General features: G+C 43.0%; 1 protein-coding gene across 1 annotated transcript in view; it reads right to left on the bottom strand.

Moving 5' to 3' along the window:
• chs1 (chitin synthase 1) overlaps positions 1 to 20,548 on the bottom strand; it is a 39,975-nt gene that overhangs the window by 13,903 nt on the left and 5,524 nt on the right. Inside the window, exons 4-9 of the mRNA XM_047029874.1 lie at positions 17,958 to 19,006; positions 17,780 to 17,875; positions 17,526 to 17,690; positions 3,726 to 3,873; positions 3,546 to 3,611; positions 3,230 to 3,464 (exon numbers count right to left, since the gene is read on the bottom strand). Coding sequence (XP_046885830.1) covers positions 3,230 to 3,464; positions 3,546 to 3,611; positions 3,726 to 3,873; positions 17,526 to 17,690; positions 17,780 to 17,875; positions 17,958 to 19,006 — 1,759 coding nt within the window. The remainder of the gene's footprint in view (positions 1 to 3,229; positions 3,465 to 3,545; positions 3,612 to 3,725; positions 3,874 to 17,525; positions 17,691 to 17,779; positions 17,876 to 17,957; positions 19,007 to 20,548) is intronic.

Consider the following 20,548-nt stretch of genomic DNA (forward strand, 5'->3'; position numbering starts at 1 on the left):
GTTGCGGAAGGTGCAAGAATAATTAGCAGAATTTAACATTAAACCGAATTAATTGTTCTTCACGTGATAGATAGGCTAGATCCTTAAGCACAGCGCAATATGCTAAGCCTATACTTTTTGAGAGATAACCTATCGTTTTTTTTTTGAGGGTGTCATTTACATCATACATTTGTTGAAACCACATTATGACATTAAAGATGATAAACAAAGTATGAAGAAAAAAACATTGGCCTAGCTTACTGTAATAAGCGATAAAACATCTAACGTGGTCACTACTATACATTGAATTTGGTCTGATACTTTTTGCCAGCCCTCGTTCTTGGATTTTGCAGACTTTGAGGTGTTCCCTGGCGTTCTGATTAAATCTTCAAATTCGGAGTAACCTTCGAGCAAGCTGTTGCTCTGTTGCGGAAAAAACGGGGTGCTCCTTTTGGCCATGGTCAAGGCTTCTACTATCGATACATACCCCCTTTTAGACCAACGCATAACTCAATCCAGCTATACTAATTATAAATAACATGGGTGTTCGAAGAACCGAATTAACCAGATCATGATTAGCAAGATGATGTCATCTTGGATGTGTCATTTGATCTCGGATGTAATAAGCGACGTACGGAGAAGGGGCCCCTGAGGCCTGTTCCATAAAGCGTGTTTACCAAATAAGCCAGACTTATGTCAGCTAGTCGGACTCATTTCTAGTTCATTCAGTTTCATGAAGCTAGCTCAACGTAGTTCGAACTCAGTTACTATGGCAACTTAGGCTGCGAAACTAGTCTGGTCCAAGGCATGCTAACTGTCAGGCTTAGCGTGACTTGGTCCTTAACCAGACCTGCCTGTAACACTGACCCAACGGAAAACGATGATTTACCACGGATATTCTCATTTTCATGTTCAACATTGATAGAAATTCAACTTAAATAGCCTACGTAGGCTACAACATTTAGCCTAATGCATTAAACGATGATGAACAATGATTTGATACACGCCACGTTACGTAGCTAGTTTGTGATTTCAAATGTTTACTGTAGGCATTAGGCATAGGCCTATCTCAATCTAAATGATCCGAGTATAATTATCATAGCTATATAGTTGTTAACATAAGTCAACTACAATTGCAAAACAAACCAAAATCCATATAAAATCAAATCAAATGTATTTGTATAGCCCTCTGTGACATGCTTGCGTGTAAAAAGGGCTATACAAATACATTCACATACGCCCATAGAACTGCCCCTCAACCAACCTAAACCCTCAAGGATAACAAGGAAAAACTCCCAGAAAAACTCAACGGGAGAAAAGGGAGGGATCCCCTCCTCCAGAGACGGTTGGTAAGAGAGAGGAGCAGAACACAAGCTAAACATAGTCATACAGTGTCAATGGGTTTTGAAACACCAAAATCCATAGGCTACCTCCTCCAGTTTCCCGACACAACCATGTTAAAAAGTTAGACTACTGGCTTATGTATTGATTAATAGTAAGCTATTTATTTAAAACAATGTCAAAAAAGTAAATGTACATGTTTTCCGACCTTATGTTCATCACTACCACAAGCTGTAGTATGATTTTGTCGGTAACAGTTATTATAAATGCTAACGTATCCTGTATCTAGCACCTGCCTGTGCACCTCCAGTTCTTACAAATAGATAATCTAGACAGGCATTAGCAATAGGCTAGACTCCTATTGGTTTTCTGGCAATTTTTTTCGGAAGCAAGCCTATCTACAGTCATTTGCCAAGTAAGGTATGTTGATGTGTTTAGAAAAGTATTTAGCATTCTACCTATGCTAGATACAGGAGACATTAGTATTGCTAATAAGCTAACTGTTAACCACAATATCATAAGCTGTGTCTACTACCGCGCACTTGTGCACTTTGAGCACTGACTTTCAGTGCTTAGGGCCCTTCATTCACAAAACCAAAAAATTCAGTGCACTGAAAGTACCCGGATGGCGCACTGCAAACGGTCCAAAAAAACAGTGTACAACGATGGACACTACTCGCCCTAACGGGCGCCATCTTGGCTACGTAGCGGAAAAGGAGGAGCCCTTTCGGCAGCTTTTTCCACTTGAGTGGAGAAGCGCGTTCATTTTAGCAGGTTTTGCGGGTGTGGCGAGCAGATTTGCGTCCGTCACTTCCACCAAGTGTTTAACGTAAGTGTTCCATTTGAGACAGCACTTATCAGCGACAGAGTGCACTGAATATGTAAGTGCACTGTTTTGCAGTGCACTGTATTGCAGTGTACTTCGTAAAGTGCGCGGTAGTAGACACAGCCATACTTCCAGCTTGCGTTTGTGATGAGCATACAGTTGGAACAGAACCTCTTTTCAGCAAATCCTTCTTTGAATTGTCCAAGGTTTTCATTCAAAACGGTCCTCGGTGAAATAGTTCGAGCAAATGTGTAATTGAGGGTCGAACTGCACAGGGATTTTCTCATAGACAAATATCACAGCCCGTCAAGTGTTTGGAAGTCTTTAGGAAGACTCAGAAAAGTGTCAGCATTCCCTGTCCAGCCTGGAACACTGCATTTACCACCGTAGTCCATTTTCAATATGCTAGAAAAACGTTCTTCTTTGTAATTCTATGGAAGTACACAGAGCAGCGCGCAGCAAATTTTGGGGTGTGACAAAGGTACAGACCAGAGGCAAAAAAGGTGGAGCCCCGTTGTGACGTCCCCACGGGGGATTTTTCAAAACCGACAGTTTTACAGACAGCAACATTTTATTATAGTGAGATTTACATAGGAAAGAGCTGTCAATGGACTTTAAAGTTCACTGTATGTCCATTTTACCCACTGAACTGTCGTTATTCAACTGTGACAAGGTAAATTCGGTTCTGCAATCAATGACCCCTTTGAAATTAACATTTTTACTTGGTAGCACAAAGTTGGGAGTACCAGCAAAAATGTATGAGCACAGACCGTGTCAAGACTATGAAAAGTGTCAGCATTCCCTGTACAGCCTAGAACACTGCATTTATGACCGTGGTCCATTTTCAATATCCTTGAAAAACTTCCAAATGTTCTTCTTGTAATTCCCATAGAGGTACACAGAACAGTGCACAGCTCAACTAGTGTCTCAGATCTACATTTTGGGGGCGTGAAAAAAAGATGGAGCCACCGAACAGATTTACCGTTTTACAGTTACATTTTTAAATGTACACACACACCCCGACCGACTTGTGGCTAGCCCCCTGATCCATAATCAAGATAGTTATGTTCTGTATGTACTCACCCATCCCAGTGGGGTGTATCCGCCCACATGCTGCTCCCACATTGTCATACATCCTGAGACGGTCGACCAATAAGATGAGAGCTTTGGGCTGAAAGTCTGTGTCTCCATCCAGTGCCATGATGTAGGTGTTGTCGTCTGTGATGTGCTTCCTCTTACTGTCGTTGTCGTATTGAGGCAACAGAAAGCTTTCACCATCCAGAGAAATTAGGCTTGCGCGGCAGGGGTTGTTCTGCCTCTGTAAAGACAAAAATCCTCTCATGATTTGTGCTACAACCTTCCAGTGCATTCTATGTCAAGAGATGTATGTGAACCTTACTGTAATCTTCTGAGGGTTCTTTACTATATAGCCTTTCCAGCCGAGCAGATAATACAGATACATGATCTGTAAGAGAGACAAGTTGTATCTGTCTACATACAATATTAATGTGTAAACTGGAAGTTTCTTTCCCTTTCAGGTTGTGCCAGCCACACACCCCTTTCCTGCCTCCATACCTACCTGGGACCACCTCTTCTTATTCCTGATCAGAGACTTGTCCTTTAAATGAACATAAAGCATGTTGCCCTCAGGCATCACAAACATCAGACGTCCGCCATATGGCGTTTCGATGATGGACACATCATCTGGTTCCTTGTTGGTGAACACCCTGAAATAAAACAAAGGATACATGATATTTGGATGTATCTAACTTGTGATGACTGGTATGCATATACAGATATTGGCCAATCAATTAGAAAGTTCTGGCGTTGCAGGCATAGACCAATTAATAAGTAGACCAAGCATCCAAGTTGTCCATATGGCAGGTTAATTTTTCTAACGAATTTGTGCCATTTGCTTGTTTGTAATAAACATTTAAACTGTTGTTGTATTTGATGTTGTTGGGTGTCGCAAAATGCAATATAATACGAAAAAGTAGCTGCTTTTTGCAATGATTTTTCTTTCCCCCACAATGCATTGCATGATGTCACGTTGGGGAGACAACAGACGAAAGTCTGCTTTGAGACCATTGAAATCGATAAAAAAAAACACTAAGCTAGTACCAGAGAATGTCTAATATGGGCTCTGCTAGTACCATCAAAACGTGGGACATCTAATTGGAAAGGTTTTTACATTGTCGGGGAAAATATTTAATTTGGGATGATCTTGGGGGGATTTTACAGGTGGGACTGGCAAGTTAGCCCATAGCTAGCCCATAGCTAGCATGATGTCTTATAGATCTAAATAGAGCAACGTTTACCCGGTAGTCTATCTGAACTACAACGACATAATTGTCCGGGACAAGTGGATTTGTAGTAGCCTGGCTCTGCCCTCCTACGTACTTCCGCTCAATTTGGTTTTCAGAAACACATTTCTTGTAGGTCCAATCAGCGAACAGAGGGAGTCGCTGAGAACGATGACGTTAATGTCCTGCACTAGTTTGAGTAGTTTAGTAATGGCGGCGGAGAAAGATGCGAGTGGAGCTATTCTGCGGTTGTGGCCACGCTGCCGAATATCCATAAGTTAAAGCCGGAGCAAGAACATTCCTTGCTGGGTTTTGTTGGTGGCCATGATGTTGTGGCCCTCCTCCCCAAGGGGTTCGGGAATAGTTAAGATTTTCCAGCTACGGCAGCTAGCTCCGTTACAGTAGTGGTGAAGGAGTTGTCTAAGGCGAATGCTTGAGATTGGTTATGGCAGATCAGAGTGGTTCTGGGCAGATCCAATAGTTTTAAACTTCAACAGAGGACCCGCCTTCAAGGAAGTTAACGCTCGTCAATGAAGTGATCCATTGACAAGTTGTTACTTGCACTGGCCAGCTTGCAAATACTGAGGATAGCCTACCGAAGTTGAGTTAGCCAATGTCGTTAGCGATGCTAGCTAACGTTAGTTTGCTAGCTGTATATAACATTTCATTGGGTCTTGCAGCTGTTTGATTGACTGCAATTATTATCAAATGTTATGTTCTACTACTAGCCATTTGCCTACTTTAGCAAGTCACAGTATTTCCAAGCCCTGATAATGTAACTGAGAAGACTCAGTAAATAATTCCTCTTTCAAGTAATAAGCTAGCCTGGTCCTAACCAGACCCTCGTACATTTCATTTGTACAGAGGGTCTGGGATCTCTCGATTGACAAACGTTAACTTCCTTGAAGGCGGGTCCTCTGTTGAAGTTTAAAACTATTGGATCCGCCAGAGCCACTCTGATTTGCCATAACCAATCGCAAGCGTTCGCCTTAGCCAACTCCTTCACCACTACTGTAACGGAGCTAGCTGCCATACCTGGAAAATCAAACTCCCGAACCCCGTGGGGAGGAGGGCCACAACATCATGGCCACCAACAAAACCCAACAAGGAATGTTCTTGCTCCGGCTTTAACCTATATTCGGCAGCGTTGCCACAACCGCAGAATAGTTTCGCTCGCATCTTTCTCCGCCGCCATTACTGAACTACTCAAACAAGTGCACGACATTAACGTCATCGTTCTCAGCCACTCCCTCTGTTCGCTGATTGGACCTACAAACAATTTGTTTCTGGAAACCAACTTCAGAACCGAGCTCCCAGACCTAGTACAGAGGCAAAATCCAAATTGAGCGGAAGTACTTGGGCTTATTACTAGCCTGGCAGAGCCAGGCTAGTAATAAGCCCCCGTTCAAGTCAAATTAGCTGCACGGTCTGTAGAGATATTGGGACGAAGCTGCAATACAGTACATAACAGAAAGTGTTTCATTCTGCAGAAATTGTGTAAATGTTTAATGTAACAAATACCATTTTTTATCTTGCTAAAAGTATAAATAAATAAATGTGAACACATTAAAACGTGAATATACATATATACACACAAATACATGTAATATTTATATATTTAGTGTCTCATTTAATTTAAAATGTATATACTTTGTATGTAAATTAGGCATTTCATTATATAATTTAATTTATTTAAGCTTTGTGTTATATAATGATACATTTATCCAAGCATTTATTTATTTAGTTTTGGCCCCTATAATCCTCCATAATTTGTGGATTTGGGGTGTCATACAAATTAGTGTTCTAGGATGGATCTATCACAGACCCCCACCCCTCGGCTTGAGGCAACGCCCCCGGTGGATGTAGGTTGTATCGCATTTCTAATTTGCCACCTGACTCGTCCGGTCGTTTTTATTCTATTAACTCCAGTCAACATATCTAAAACTATCTCCCCAAAAATGTTTTGTTCGATTCTCCAACTTGGCTCATACTACTAGCTTTTTCATAGATTAATTTTTCCTGATTTCTGCTAAATTTGAAACCAATCTGAAATGGGTAAACTAGCACCCCATTTATTTGCTTACGTCAAGAAAAGTTGCCTGGAAACGTGTTAGCGGATATGAACAGGGGACGAGCACAAAAGGGAACATCAGCAAATCGCTGATTTACCTTAGCTGAATGAGAACAAGGAGAAAGGACTTGATAATCTACAGTTGCCTGCCTTTATTGTAGCATGTTTTACAAATGGTTGAACACATACATTGTTGCGCATGGTTGTTTGTAGAGTTTATTTCCGTTATTTTAAAGCAGATTTAAAGGTTACATGATATACTGTTTTTGGATGCTTTTATATAGGCCTTAGTGGCCCCCCTAAGACTGTATCTGAAGTCTCTTTCCCCGAATTCAGCCTTGGTGCATAATTACAGCCACTACGAGCAGTCCCACAATGAGCTTTCCTCAAGACGAGCTGTGTCTGTAGCTTTAAATGCTAATGAGGAGGAGAGAGGCGGCACCATGCGCTAATGTTTACAATGGATGTATCGTAATTAGGGATGGGCGATACCAATAATTTTCTTTTCGATCCGATACCAAGTACTTTCAAGACCAGTATCGTCAATATCGTTACCGATCTTCTATGAAATGTTTTTGTTTCAATAATTTTATAATGCTATATGGACAGAATTTCTAGGCGCAGCCAGGGTGTTGAGGGGGTCCGGTTTGGTGACCTCAGGATCGGGTCGCTGCTTTTAGCGGATGATGTGGTCCTGTTGGCTTCATCGGGCTGTGACCTTCAGCTCTCACTGGAGCGGTTCGCAACCGAATGTGAAGTGGCTGGGACGCGAATCAGCACCTCCAAATCTGAGGCCATGGTAATCGACCGTTAAAGGGTGGAGTGCCATCTCCGGGTCGGGGAGAAGTTCCTGAACCAAGCGGAGGAGTTCAAGTATCTCGGGGTCTTTCTTGTTCACGAGTGAGGGAAGAATGGAGCGCGAGGTCGACAGGCGGATCGGTGCGGCATCCGCAGTGATGCGGGCTCTGCATCGGTCCATCGTGGTGAAGAAGGAGTCGAAAGGCGAAGCTCTCTATTTACCAGTCGATCTACGTTCCTACCCTCACCTATGGTCACGAACTATGGGTAGTGACCGAAAGAATGAGATTGCGAATACAAGTGGCCGAAATGAGCTTTCTCCGCAGGGTGTCCAGGCTCTCCCTTAGAGATAGGGTGAGAAGCTCGGTCATCCGGGAAGGGCTCAGCGTAGAACCGCTGCTCCTCCGCGTCGAGAGGAGCCAGCTGAGGTGGCTCGGGCATCTGATTAGGATGCCTCCTGGACGCCTCCCTGGTGAGGTGTTCCGGGCACGTCCCACTGGGAAGAGGCCCCGGGGAAGACGCAGGACACGCTGGAGGGACTATGGCCGAATCCCAATACTCCCTTAAAAAAAAAAACCCTTCCCCTTACCCCTTCCCCTTAATTTACCCCTTCCCCTTGGCCCTCGAAAGTAAGGGGTAAGGGCTACATAGCCCTAGGAAATGGAACGCCACTTGGTTACAGGTACGTCATCTACCACGTATCGATATCTCCAATGCAAGTAGCGTTATGCACTGATATTAAACGAAATTCGCTGCTAATGGAGTTTACTTAGAACTGTAGACATGCTAGTCAAAGAAATGCGGGAGTGTTGTGCAATTCAGAACTGTAACATTAACGTACCAAACTAGCGATTTTTAGAAATGTTTCAATTAGGAAAATGGTTGCAAATATATATGTTCATGACTGTATATAACACAAAACAAGACTGTCATAATTTTTTTAACAATGAATTAAGCCGATAATATAACATTTATCGGACTGTCTGGATGATTTGGTCGCCATTGTTGCCGGTCGCGCAGTTTTCACATAGCCCTAGGTTTCAAGTAAGCTCCCGATCTTACTTGGTTTTAAGGGGTGTATACCCCTTAATCTTAGCCCTTCCCCTAGCTCCAAAACAGTATTGGGACACCACTAGCTCTCACGGGAACGCGCAAAACTAAGGAGAAGGGGTAAGGGGGAGTATTGGGATTCGGCCTATGTCTATCGGCTGGCCTGGGAACGCCTCGGGGTCCCCCAGGAAGAGCTGGTGGAAGTGGCCGGGGGGAGGGAAGTCTGAGCCTCCCTGCTTAGGTCACTGCCCCCGCGACCCCATCCCCGGACAAGCGGCAGATGACGGACGGACGGCAATAGACATGACGTGTCTGTGTTGCCTCCTCTGCTCAAGTGTACTTCGTCATGCTCTTTAGGGTGTTTAACTTTTAGATGCTTTGTCATGTTTGTGGTATTGCCACAATGGCGTATAGTTTTTTGATAAACCCTAACTGTAGTGAAAGAACTCCAGATTATGCTTCTTTTTCTTTCAGTCATGACCGAAGCAATGCACTCGAATCTGCGCTAAGTGAGTGAGATAGTGCGGATCGCTGCCGCTGAATAACTCATGATAAGCACCGACACAGCGGAAGAAAAAATAGTTCCCATTGACTTTCTTATTTAAGTACATTCTACTATTCAATACTATACGGCCTACTACTATTATACAAATATTCAAAAATCACTTGTTTAAAAGAAATCCCAGGTAGGATCAATATTTCTAATTGAGAATCGATCCTTTTGATACAATGCCAGTATCAAAAATATTGATACTTTAGGATCGATCCGCCCATCCCTAATCGTAATGGTTTGTAGCCCCGTTGCTGTAAGATGCCTCGAATTTTCCCAATTCTCATCTGATTACCCTGGTTTGCAGAGCAAACTCAGTCACCATATACAGTAAAGCAACAAAATTATATAGCGTTAGTTAACTTACTTGTCTGAGGTTTGTAGCTGGACCAAGGAGAGTTAGTACTGATCCAGAATTTTATTTCAGCAAAGCCAGCTTTGTATAGACCAATTTGCACCCTTCGTCATGCGACTGTCAAGCAGGCTCAACTGCGCATGCCGGTTGCAAAAGACAAACTTCTCCCGGGTATAATACACTTGGAATGTCGATCAGGTCATCATATATCTCTGGCCACTGAATTGCAGGGCTTGACATAAACATTTTGAGGCACTTGTCCTTAGGACAAGTACATTTCGTTTCACTTGTCCATTCACAAAAGTCACTTGACCCCGATACCTTTAAATAGCCTGACCAAGTGATTGGGCAAAACTAGCCTGGCTAACGGAGGTCGCTTTCTCAGGCAAATGACGAATGAAACAGGCTCGGTTAAAGAAATCTGAGATGCTGGCTATCTTCAGCAAGCTCGTATCTACAAAAGGCAGTACTTCCTGACGTTGTTGATGTAATGTAAGACAACATTGTGCCAGTGACCGACCCGAGTCTGACTCAAACGTCAGGCTAACGTCAAAACAGTATAACGCCGTGAGATGCAGTCTCACTCAGATTGCCAGTGTTACACAAATCACAAAAATAATCGAACCAGCTGGCTAAAAACAGAATTCCCATATCTCTTGAATGATTTGGTGTAAAACTTTTAATGTAGAATTGACCGAACTGTAACATTTTCAACTTTGGGACATGACGCGACCAAGACAAGAGACTGGCTGCCGCCTCAGACAATGTGGTCTACCAGGCGACATTCTTACTCAACTTTCAAGACTTTCGTGACCCAAATCAAAATTCTGATGTGACAGATCAATTGGGAATCGCTGTTTCTCTTAAAGGCTGTCCTCCTTGAAACTATTTGTATTATTCGTGTGGTCCTTTTGCCATTATAAATGCTATCCGTTCCCGGTTTTCTGCAACCACCATTGGCTCAAGTAGAGGAAACAGTCGTGGCTAAAATGTTCGGCGCAGACATACTAAACTTTTGGAAGTTGTGTTGGCGCATTTCCAGAGAAAATAAAATTAAGACACTGGGTCTTCACTGTTTCCTTTGTACATCCAAACTGAGCAAATGTAATGTAGCGTTTGAGCTTTCATTTTAGAAAGAGAAGAATACCCAGGGCTTGGTTTACACCCATCGAAACCTCTAGCCACTGGAGGACCAAAGGCAGGCTAGGGGAACTCAGCGCAATGTTGCAATTTTAACCAATCACCGCAATTTTCCCACAACTTTGACCAATCATCGTCGTCTCCCACAACTCTCTCCAGTAGGGGTTAAATCCAGTGTTGTGCCTGAACGCATTCATTGAACGAAAGTTCATGAACTCGTTCATAATTTTGGTGAACGTGAACTGAACGCACTGTATTACTGCCTGATGAACGATACTGTGAACGCATTTATTCTGGTATCTGTGAACCCTTTCACTCTTTTTAATTTCGTTCAATAAGGTGCCAGATTTCTAGAGACTTCCAGATGAAAAACACACCGTTAACAGTCCTGTATCCAGGGTTACCCAACCAGTCAATCGCTGCCTGTGCTTTCTTCTACTGTTTGTGCTTGGCAAGCGTGAGAGTGCCGAAGTTGCGTAGAGGCCTGTATTGCATACAGATGTAGATTTCAATCTTTTTTGTTAAAAAGGGAGATTCCTCCCTTCATTGCAAATGTAAATCCTGGTTGGAAAAGGATACCAAATTGGATATGATGAAAATTGGCATGTTGGTAAGGTTATTTAGGGGTCCATTTCTCAATGGTTTTATTAGGGTGACCAGATTTGAATTTGTGAAAAAGAGGACACTTCGTCAGGTCGAAGTAGTCCGGGTGGTGCTGGTCGTGCGGCATGCAATAGTGTAGTTTTCTCTACAGTCAGTGCTCGCGCAAGAAGGTGGAACGTAAGGGAGATACCCTTTCCAAAACTTGTAAGGGCGTAATAGTTTGTGAAAGACCTAGAGAAACACAAATATCCCGGACAATTTTGGAATCCCTGCCGGACGCAAATTTTAGGTCTCGAAAAGAGGCAGGTCCGGGTAAAAGAGGACATCCAGTCACCCTAGTTTCATTCTTTAATGAATGTTTGTTAATTACTTAATTTTCAACTAATAACTCAATTAAAATTACAAAGAGGGAAATTCGCAACTTTTTATCGCAACTTTCCCTTGCTCCCGCAATTTCATCGCAACAAACACCTATAAACACTGCAACTATCATCGCAACTTTTTGGAAAAGCTCCCGCGAAATCTGGAATTTTTGCCTGCAACTATCACAAAAAAAGGCCCGCGAAATCCTGGGGGGACTGATTAATGTTAAATAACCTCCTAAAGTGAAGTTTTCATGTCGTGTGTAACAATTTGTAGGCTAATGAACGCTATATGCTCATGCCATAACAGACGTATTTATAGCCTAATATGCTCAGTTATAATATCGAGCATGTTACGGCGTCATTACAGATTTTACATGTTATTCTGGAGCAAAGACGATCATGTCTGATAACCAAAATATTGTTATGGTCGTTATATTGTTAGAACTTTATGTCAGTTAACACCACAACGATGGCATTAACAATAAGCTAGTAATAGTAAGCAACACTCATCATCATTATAATAGTAACAGGTATAGGCTTAATTTAGCTTGCTTTGCCGAGCTAGAACAACGACAGAGCCAAATATTCAAGTTTATCGACACAATGCTTTAGCAGTAAAACCAAAAACACAAAGCTAAAAGAACAACGTATAGGCCCTGCGCAGATAATATTACCCAGAGTTTCCCGCAGATAAATGTGTTAGTCAAAGTGGTAGGGTGAGATTTGCTGATGGACGGATGGGGGGGTTATCCTACAAAAACAAAGTTCTCTAGAGAAGGGAGACTGCCGTTGGAATGAAAGGGAGAAAACTGGAAAACTTTTTGGAATCTTGGAAGAAAAATCGAGCTGTGTCTATTAATATATAAGTCTATGATCATTGTCCATGATGTATAACTGTGTAAACTGCACCATTGATCCAGTGTGAATAGGGGGTTAATGTACAACTACTGTATCTAGTTAGGGGGTATCTAGACCAGGGGTGGAAAATTCCCGTCCTCAGGGGCCACTGTCCTAGCCTGGCTCTGCCCTCCTACGTACTTCCGCTAAATTTGGATTTTGCTTCTGTACTAGGTCTGGGAGCTCGGCTCTGAAGTCGGTTTCCAGACACACATTTTTTGTAGGTCCAATCAGCGAACAGAGGGAGTGGCTGAGAACGATAACGTTAATGTCGTGCACTTGTTTGAGTAGTTTGAGTCTCCAGCATTTCAATAGCGGCTTCCTGACTCCCACAAATGCTATACAATATTCCGGAAATCGTGAGAGACTGTCCACTGGTCATTTCTGTTAGAGACAGGTGCATATCGCCCGGCCTGATTGCGTCCCAAGCGGGGGGGGGGGGGGGGGGGGGGGGGGGGGGGGTGCTGGTTGTGATGTCTGCGGGATTCACACACTTATGTTTTTCTTAACAAACGGAAATACGTTTAAAATAAATAAGACATAACAAGAGACCAATCCATTGACACGGTTCATAAAAGGAGATTTTAAATTTTACATATTTTCTGCTGCATATTGGGGGGGGACACGACCCCCCCAAAGAATGCGTGGTTACGCCCTTGGGTTGTTATCAAGCTCTGTGGAATTTGGGTAATGACCATTCATTTGAATCAGGTGTGTTGGAGCAGGGAAACATCTAAAACATACAGGACTTATACTGTAAATTGGCAAATTATATTTTATTTTATTGTACATTTTATTTTAATTATATTCCACTTAGTATTGCTAGTTTATGTATCCTTAGTTTAGTTAGACCATATATCTAAATTTAAGATTCCTATATGTTTATTGTATGCACCTACCTGCCAAAGCAAATTCCTTGTCTGTGCAAACTTTCATGGCGAATAAATCCCTTTTTGATTCTGATTCTGAGGACAGTGGCCCTGAGGACCGGAATTGCCCACCCCTGCTATAGACAATGGGATCAGTATTCCAGATCTGCCAACTTTGGAAAATTGTTTTGAGTGCCAACCCTGGGGGCGGTGGGGGGGCGCGGCGGGGGTTGGATGTCAGATCATGTAGGTGCGCACATAACACATTATATATTTTGAAAAGACACATGATTTATTTTCAGAACAGAAATGGGTCTAACTCAGAATGGAGATAACTCTTGGAGTTAATGTAATCATAGATTAATCAAAATATTAAATTAACTGGAAAAATTCTAGCAGCAAAATCCTCCATACAGGACTTCCTTAGTTTGCGCCAACATTTGCACTTGCAGTCTTTGCAGTAGAATTGGCTACATAGGTGGCAGACTTGGCCTTTCTTAACAATGTGTCACTGAAGTTCTCCATGTAACACAGTGTCTTTGGAAGACATCATGACTTTTCTGGTGACAAGGGAGCTAAGCATCTCTGTGCTAAGGCTGGCACGGTACTTAGGCCGAATCCCAATACTCCCCCTTACCCCTTCCCCTTCCCCCTTAACTTACCCCTTCCCCTTGGCCCTCGAAAGTAAGGGGTAAGGGCTACATAGCCCTAGGAAATGGGACGCCACTTGGTTACAGGTACGTCATCTAGCACGTATCGATATCTCCAAAGCAAGTAGCGTTATGCACTGATATTAAACGAAATTCGCTGCTAATGGAGTTTACTTAGAACTGTAGACGTGCTAGTCAAAGAAATGCGGGACTGTTGTGCAATTCAGAACTGTAACATTAACGTACCAAACTAACGATTTTTAGAAACGTTTCAATTAAGAAAATGGTTGCAAATATATGTTCATGACCGTGTATAACACAAAACAAGACTGTCATAATCAATTAATTAAGCCGATAATATAACATTTATCGGACTCTCTGGATGATTTGGTCGCCATTGTTGCCGGTCGCGCAGTTTTCACATAGCCCTAGGTTTCAAGTAAGCTCCCGATCTTACTTGGTTTTAAGGGGTGTATACCCCTTAGTCTTAGCCCTTCCCCTAGCTTCAAAACTGTATTGGGACACCACTAGCTCTCACGGGAACGCGCAAAACTAAGGGGAAGGGGGAAGGGGTAAGGGGGAGTATTGGGATTTGGCCTTAGTCTTGTTCTTTGTCACCAAACTGAAGACTCTTTCACAGTCTGCATTACTGTGAAAAATTACAAGGACACCAAGCATGACAGAAGATAGGCTTGCAAAAGGTTTTCTTCCTCCTCTTAGCATCATACCCAGTTCTCTCCATGCTTCATCAGCCCCCTTTGAGAGGATACCATCATCCAAGGTTGTGGTTTGAAACAGCCGAAATTCCTCTTCAACATCATCCACTGTGACTCCCTTGGGCACCAAGCAGGGGAACCTCTCCATGAAATACCTTAGAAAAGAAAATGTGACAGTTTGGCGTCTACTTATGTCAGCCACTGCAGCATGTTGCAGTAGTTCATCACCATAGGGGAACTTGGAGACCATGTAATCAACTGCTGTTGTGAAATATTTCCGCACATCGCTGAAGAATCCTTCTAACTTAAGGTTATCCTGACTTCTGATGAATGCATGTGTCTCATGGCCAATGAACAACTCGTGATCAGGCAGCTGGTACTCTCTCTTTTTGTAAAGAGTGGGCTGACATCCTTTCTTTATCTCTTCCATCATTTTCATCACATATTCCGGTTGGCAGAGGGCAAGCAAGATTTTTTGAAGCTGCAGCTCTAATGTTTGAAGTAAGGTTTGGATACACGGTTCTTCCTTCTGAAGATTTTGGAATGGAATGGCCCGTTTTAAAAACAATGCATATAGCTTTGACTGTGGATCATTCAAGAATTTGTAAACCTTCTTTGGTTTTGTCAACTCTGTATTTTCTTCTTTCTTTTCTTTCTCTGCCTTTTTATGAGACAATTTCTTCTGCATTTCACCCACCTTTGTCTGCTTGAAAACAAATTAATTTAGGTCAAACACTTTTGGTTTGGCTTGGGCTGACTGTGGGGTTGGGTGCTGCCTTTGGTTGTATGGGAGTGGCGTGTGCTGCCTTTGGTTGTATGGGAGTGGCGTGGGCTGCCTTTGGTTGTATGGGAGTGGCGTGTGCTGCCTTTGGTTGTATGGGAGTGGCGTGTGCTGCCTTTGGTTGTATGGGAGTGGCGTGGGCTGCCTTTGGTTGTATGGGAGTGGCGTGTGCTGCCTTTGGTTGTATGGGAGTGGCGTGTGCTGCCTTTGGTTGTATGGCAGTGGCGTGGGCTTCGGTTTTATGGATTTGGTAAATGCTACCTTTGCTTGTGGGGGGGGGCAGATGCTGCCTTTGGCTGTGTGGGAGTGGCAGTTGCTGCCTTCGGCTGTCTTGATTTGACTGTTAAGGGCCTGTTTCCACCTTTTGACTTGCTGTTGCTTGCTGTAAGAGTGGACGAGGATGTGGGGGCAGCTGGGGTTATAAGAGAACGAGCTGAGGAGTTTAATGGCTTTGGGTGCTTCTTCGTCCCTGCAGCTTCTTCTGAAAAAAACACGGTCAGCGGTTCCCACTGCTGAAGTAGGCGATTCACACATTGGCAAAGGGATAGCCACCTTGTTGAGCACAATTGAAGAATCTTGCTCACGCTGGGATCAAAGATTCGGATAACCAAAGGATAGAGTTTGGCATCATCCATGTCCGTATTGCCATCAGTTGCTATGCTGTATGGGGATTGGGTCATAAGGTTGGTGATGGTCTGTTCATCATTCACCGACAGCGTATTGACTATGGCTGCAGTCTTCGTTCTTGCACAGCTGTACTGCTTGGCTATTTGGCTATCAGGGAACATTTTCTGAAATAATGGCCCTGCATGATCAGCAATGGATAGCAGCAAATTGTGCTCTGCTGTAAAATTTGAAAAAAATGTTTTGTGCATATTGTGCGCGTATCCTGTTATGCAAAAGATTTTATGGTTATTTCGGGACTGATGATTTATGTTTTGCCCCTTCAACGTGGCGTCTGCAATCAAAATATATATATATATATATATATATATATATATATATATATATATTACATGTAGTATTAGATGTATCACTATCATATTAACATATACATTAACTTATTTAACACAGCCTCATACCTGTCAATTGTCATGTTTCGTCAAGTTTTTTTTCACAAGAGCTGTGCGTAGGCCTATGTGTACACCGTAGAAGGCTGTTATGGACTTCTGAGCATGAATTTGAGAACATCGGACATGTTCAAACTTGACAGGTAGGCCATATGATTCACTGATAATATGCATCATAGGCTACTGTGTTCGTTACCTGTTGCTCCTTGGTGACTGATGTCAATATCGACATTGCACACTGTGCAGAAAGCATGGTGGGTAAGCCTGGAAGAACGGAGGCATGGCCATTTCTCCTGGTAACTTTCAATACATTTTTGAGGTGCATGCAACCTTTTCTTTCGGGGTTCTGCCATGGTAGCCTACTAAAAGAGTTTGTCTGAAATTAGTCTTATATTATAACACCAAGAAAAACATAACGTTAAACCATTTGTAACACAGCCAAGACACTAAGCTCTAGATCTATTTGCCATTTTAAATCGAGCGCAGAGACCCCATGGTTAACATCGTTGGGCTCAAATTAAATGAGCCTAAATACATTTAGTCTTATCTCTGCATTACTCGTCAGTTTACCTTTCAGTGTGTTTCAAATTTGCGAAATGTGGGCGAGAAGTGAGAGTTAGTCAGTTAGAGAGGTAGGCTAAGTCAGAGTGAAAAATCGCTAACTGATACCAGCGGTTGATTCTATTGACTGAAGAGTAACCTTGTACTCTCTTGATTTCGAGGGTCATCCAGAGGACAGTAACGATAGTAAGGAAAGGGGGTCTGTGATTGGTCAACCCCCCCCCCCCCCCCCCCCCCCCCTTTGCTCCTTGCTCCACTGCAGCTTCCCATGTACACTTTGGCGACTCGGCACAGACTTTAAAGGTTGAACCCGTTGAAAACCGGCAATGCATCATTGAGCGTTATGCATACTTTTAGACCATCAACTCGTACCAGCGTACTTTGATGTCAAAACGCGTACCAGGTACTCAAAATGCGTACATGTTGGCAGGTCTGGTATTCCTTGTACATGATCTAAGAACTGTGAATTGGAACCAGTGGCTCCTCCTGTAAACATACAATATAGATATTGTTGCGTCTTGGCACTTTTAATTTTTTTTGCTGCAACGCTCTGCTCAAGGTAATTGGCCACCATCTGTAGCGTGTGTTTTACTTTGCTACCTGTACACCTCTATGACGACATGAATAAGGTCGTTGACGTAACTGTTGACCAGCTTCTTGCCTGTCCCCTTCTCTATCATAAATGAGTCGTCTACATAGATGTGACACTCAAAGTCAAAAACGTCTTTATGCTCTTCCTTGGGGTCACCTCTGTAGCGGTCCAATCTGAAACATTAACCACAAATTAAACTTCTTCCTCAGAGTATATCAATGATAATTGGTTTTGGAATGTTGTCTATGAAGTTTCAGTTCACCTAAACATCGAGGTCAGGATCTTCAGCATCTCATCATAGGTCTCATGCCACATGGTGGCACATAGGTAGATAACACAGTTCTCCAGATCATCATTACTAAAAGCAGGGAGAGGAGAATTGCAATACTGTATAACCTTAGATAAATACGTTTTGACTTGTGAGATAGGTGTGCACTCACCTCTCCTGGTTCCTGGCGCGGACCACCTTCATCTTGGTGTTGAGCAACAGAGACAGGTCAATGAACGCTGATTCATAGAGGCGGCGCACAAAGAGCTGGGAGGTCCTTTCGATCCGCTGCACCTTGATCTTCCAGACGTAGTAGGTGCTGGTTATGAAGCCCAGCCACATGCAGATGCCTTCCAGGGCCAGCAGGGAGAATGGCCAGGTCAAATATGGACTGTTCAGAGACGTTCTACAGATGCTTCTGGTGAGCTCCAGCAGAACCACTGGGGTGGTGTTCTTCGTGCTCAGTTCCACAAGACTGGAGCAGAAGTCCTGGATAGAAGTGGAGTCTACACCCTCCAACTTATCTGCCTGTGTTATGAAAAGGATTATTCCCAGGATAAGCATAGCTGGACCAGTGGAACACACTGGTAATGCAAAGCTCATCCGGATGGCATGGATCTTACATGCCACAACACCAAACCAATGGCAGGCAGCAGAAAAGAAAGCCTGCATGAAGAAGACGATTAGGCCAATTTTCAGGCTCTCCTTATCTTCCCCTAAGTAGAAGTCGCTCCAAACAATTGTGTTAGTAAAAAGCTTGTAGTAGATGAAATAGACGGCTGCTATTATCAGAGTTCTCAGGATGCTGGTCAAAACAAACACAAAGTCCCTGAAGCCCTCCAGCTCTGTAAGCATCTCTTGGATGCTGTTGCTGGCCTGCAGAGAGTTCTCCCACCAGTTTAGAGACACCAATAGGGAGGCAAACACACCCACACCTACATACACAAAACAGTCACTTTCCTGATTGGCCATGTAGGAAGACACACGTACATAGTAGTCAATTCCCAGCAAGAAGTAACCTGCCAGGACCAGGATGAGGGAGCAAATTGGGAAGATGATCTTCCAGCTCTCTTTTTGCAGGCGGAAGACGATCTGTAGGACTGAGGACAGGATGCACACACCTCCAGAAATGAACAGATTTGTGAGGACGTCAAACTGGGGCATCACCACTAAGACCAGGACAGAGGTGCCCAGAGACACCAGACACTCGATTATACACATCTGGAACACAGAAGGACACTTTATAGATCACAAGTCTGGTACATCAGAGGCACAGTTTAAAACATGTCTTAAGTGAAAGAAAATCAGGAATTGATCACATAGCTTGATGCCAGATGAGACAATGTTATAGGAGACAAAAGATGTATAGTATTATGTTGTCAATCATCATCAATTGACCTTTGGCATAAGCCACGCCCACCTTATTTACCATTGTTAGTTCGTCAAGCGTTGCTTCATTGTATAGCTGGTACTAAACTGCTGTATAAGTGCTGCATGCTGTCAGTGTAAGTGATTGGATGGTGATTTTTGGAGTAATAACTCCAGATCGAGGGGAAACCGATTGTAATATGAATTAAAGTAGGCAATGTACTGTTGGAGTGTAGCTGGCTAGTAATCTGTTGTTATGGTCTAGCTAGAGCTTGCAACACTTTGCAATGTTATCATGTGAGATAATATTTGCAAAACTGGATTTTAAATGATTACTTACTAATATGATTTACTATTGCTAATATCATACTAGTAATAGTGGCTAGATACAGCATCACATTACGTTAGCTTCGGTACCTACCTGGCCTCTAGCTTTATCTAGCTTTACTTTACAGCGGTTAGTTTAGTTTGTTGGTAATAGTAACTCTAAAAGCTAGCTACTAATAAGATAATATTATAAGTAGGCCTAATCATACTAGCTAATAGTAACCATCATTTTTAAATCCAGTTTTGCGAATGTAATCTCACATCTAATAGCTTGTAGGGCTTCAGAGAGAGTACAATAGCAATACAGTGGCCGTTTATCAATCCACGTTTTTTCCGTTCTTGTGTTCTTGCAAACTCGTTTGACGTCATCTTTCATTGCCCAAGTATGGTTCCTATCCAAAGAACACAAGTCACCAAGAACGCCAAAAATACCTGGAAGTGTTCTTGTTCCCCCCTTTTTATCGAGGATGCATCGGTTGGTGACTTGGCCAGCGAGAACGCATCTGATTTCCCAGAAGTCATTAGGTGTGTTCGACTTCATGCAGCGCCGGCGGCGCCGACAGTTGGCTGCAGCCGGCTGCCTTGAAGCTGAGAATGCCATTGGCTGCTTCAAGTCAGCCGGGCTGCAGGCGCCTGCGCTGCATGAAGTCGAACACACCTATTGCAAGAACACACACATCTTAGGGTGCTTTCACACCTATTAGTCCGTTTGCTTGGTCCGAATCAGTGGATGAGTTGCTACTTTGTTGCATTTTTCATTAGGTCTGGTTAATGTTCACACGGTCCTGTTTTAAGTGACCAACGTTTGTAAAAAAAAAAAAACAATTACGTTTTTAAAAAACAATGAAACGCGGTCATACAGGTTGTTAATCTATTGGAAAGAAAATGTGTGAGAGAAAATCACTTCCTTGTCACGAACAACAATGGAGCAACAGCAGCATATTGCGATTGCAATACTATCTTTATTTGTTATGATTTGGTGTTGCACGACCACGTTTTTTGGCTTGCTCGTTGGTCTTTTACTCTGGATTATATCCAGGTTATCAAACCATGGGAGTGATTTTTTTT

Source organism: Hypomesus transpacificus, chromosome 11 (genome assembly GCF_021917145.1).
Source record: "Hypomesus transpacificus isolate Combined female chromosome 11, fHypTra1, whole genome shotgun sequence".
NCBI lineage: Eukaryota > Metazoa > Chordata > Actinopteri > Osmeriformes > Osmeridae > Hypomesus > Hypomesus transpacificus.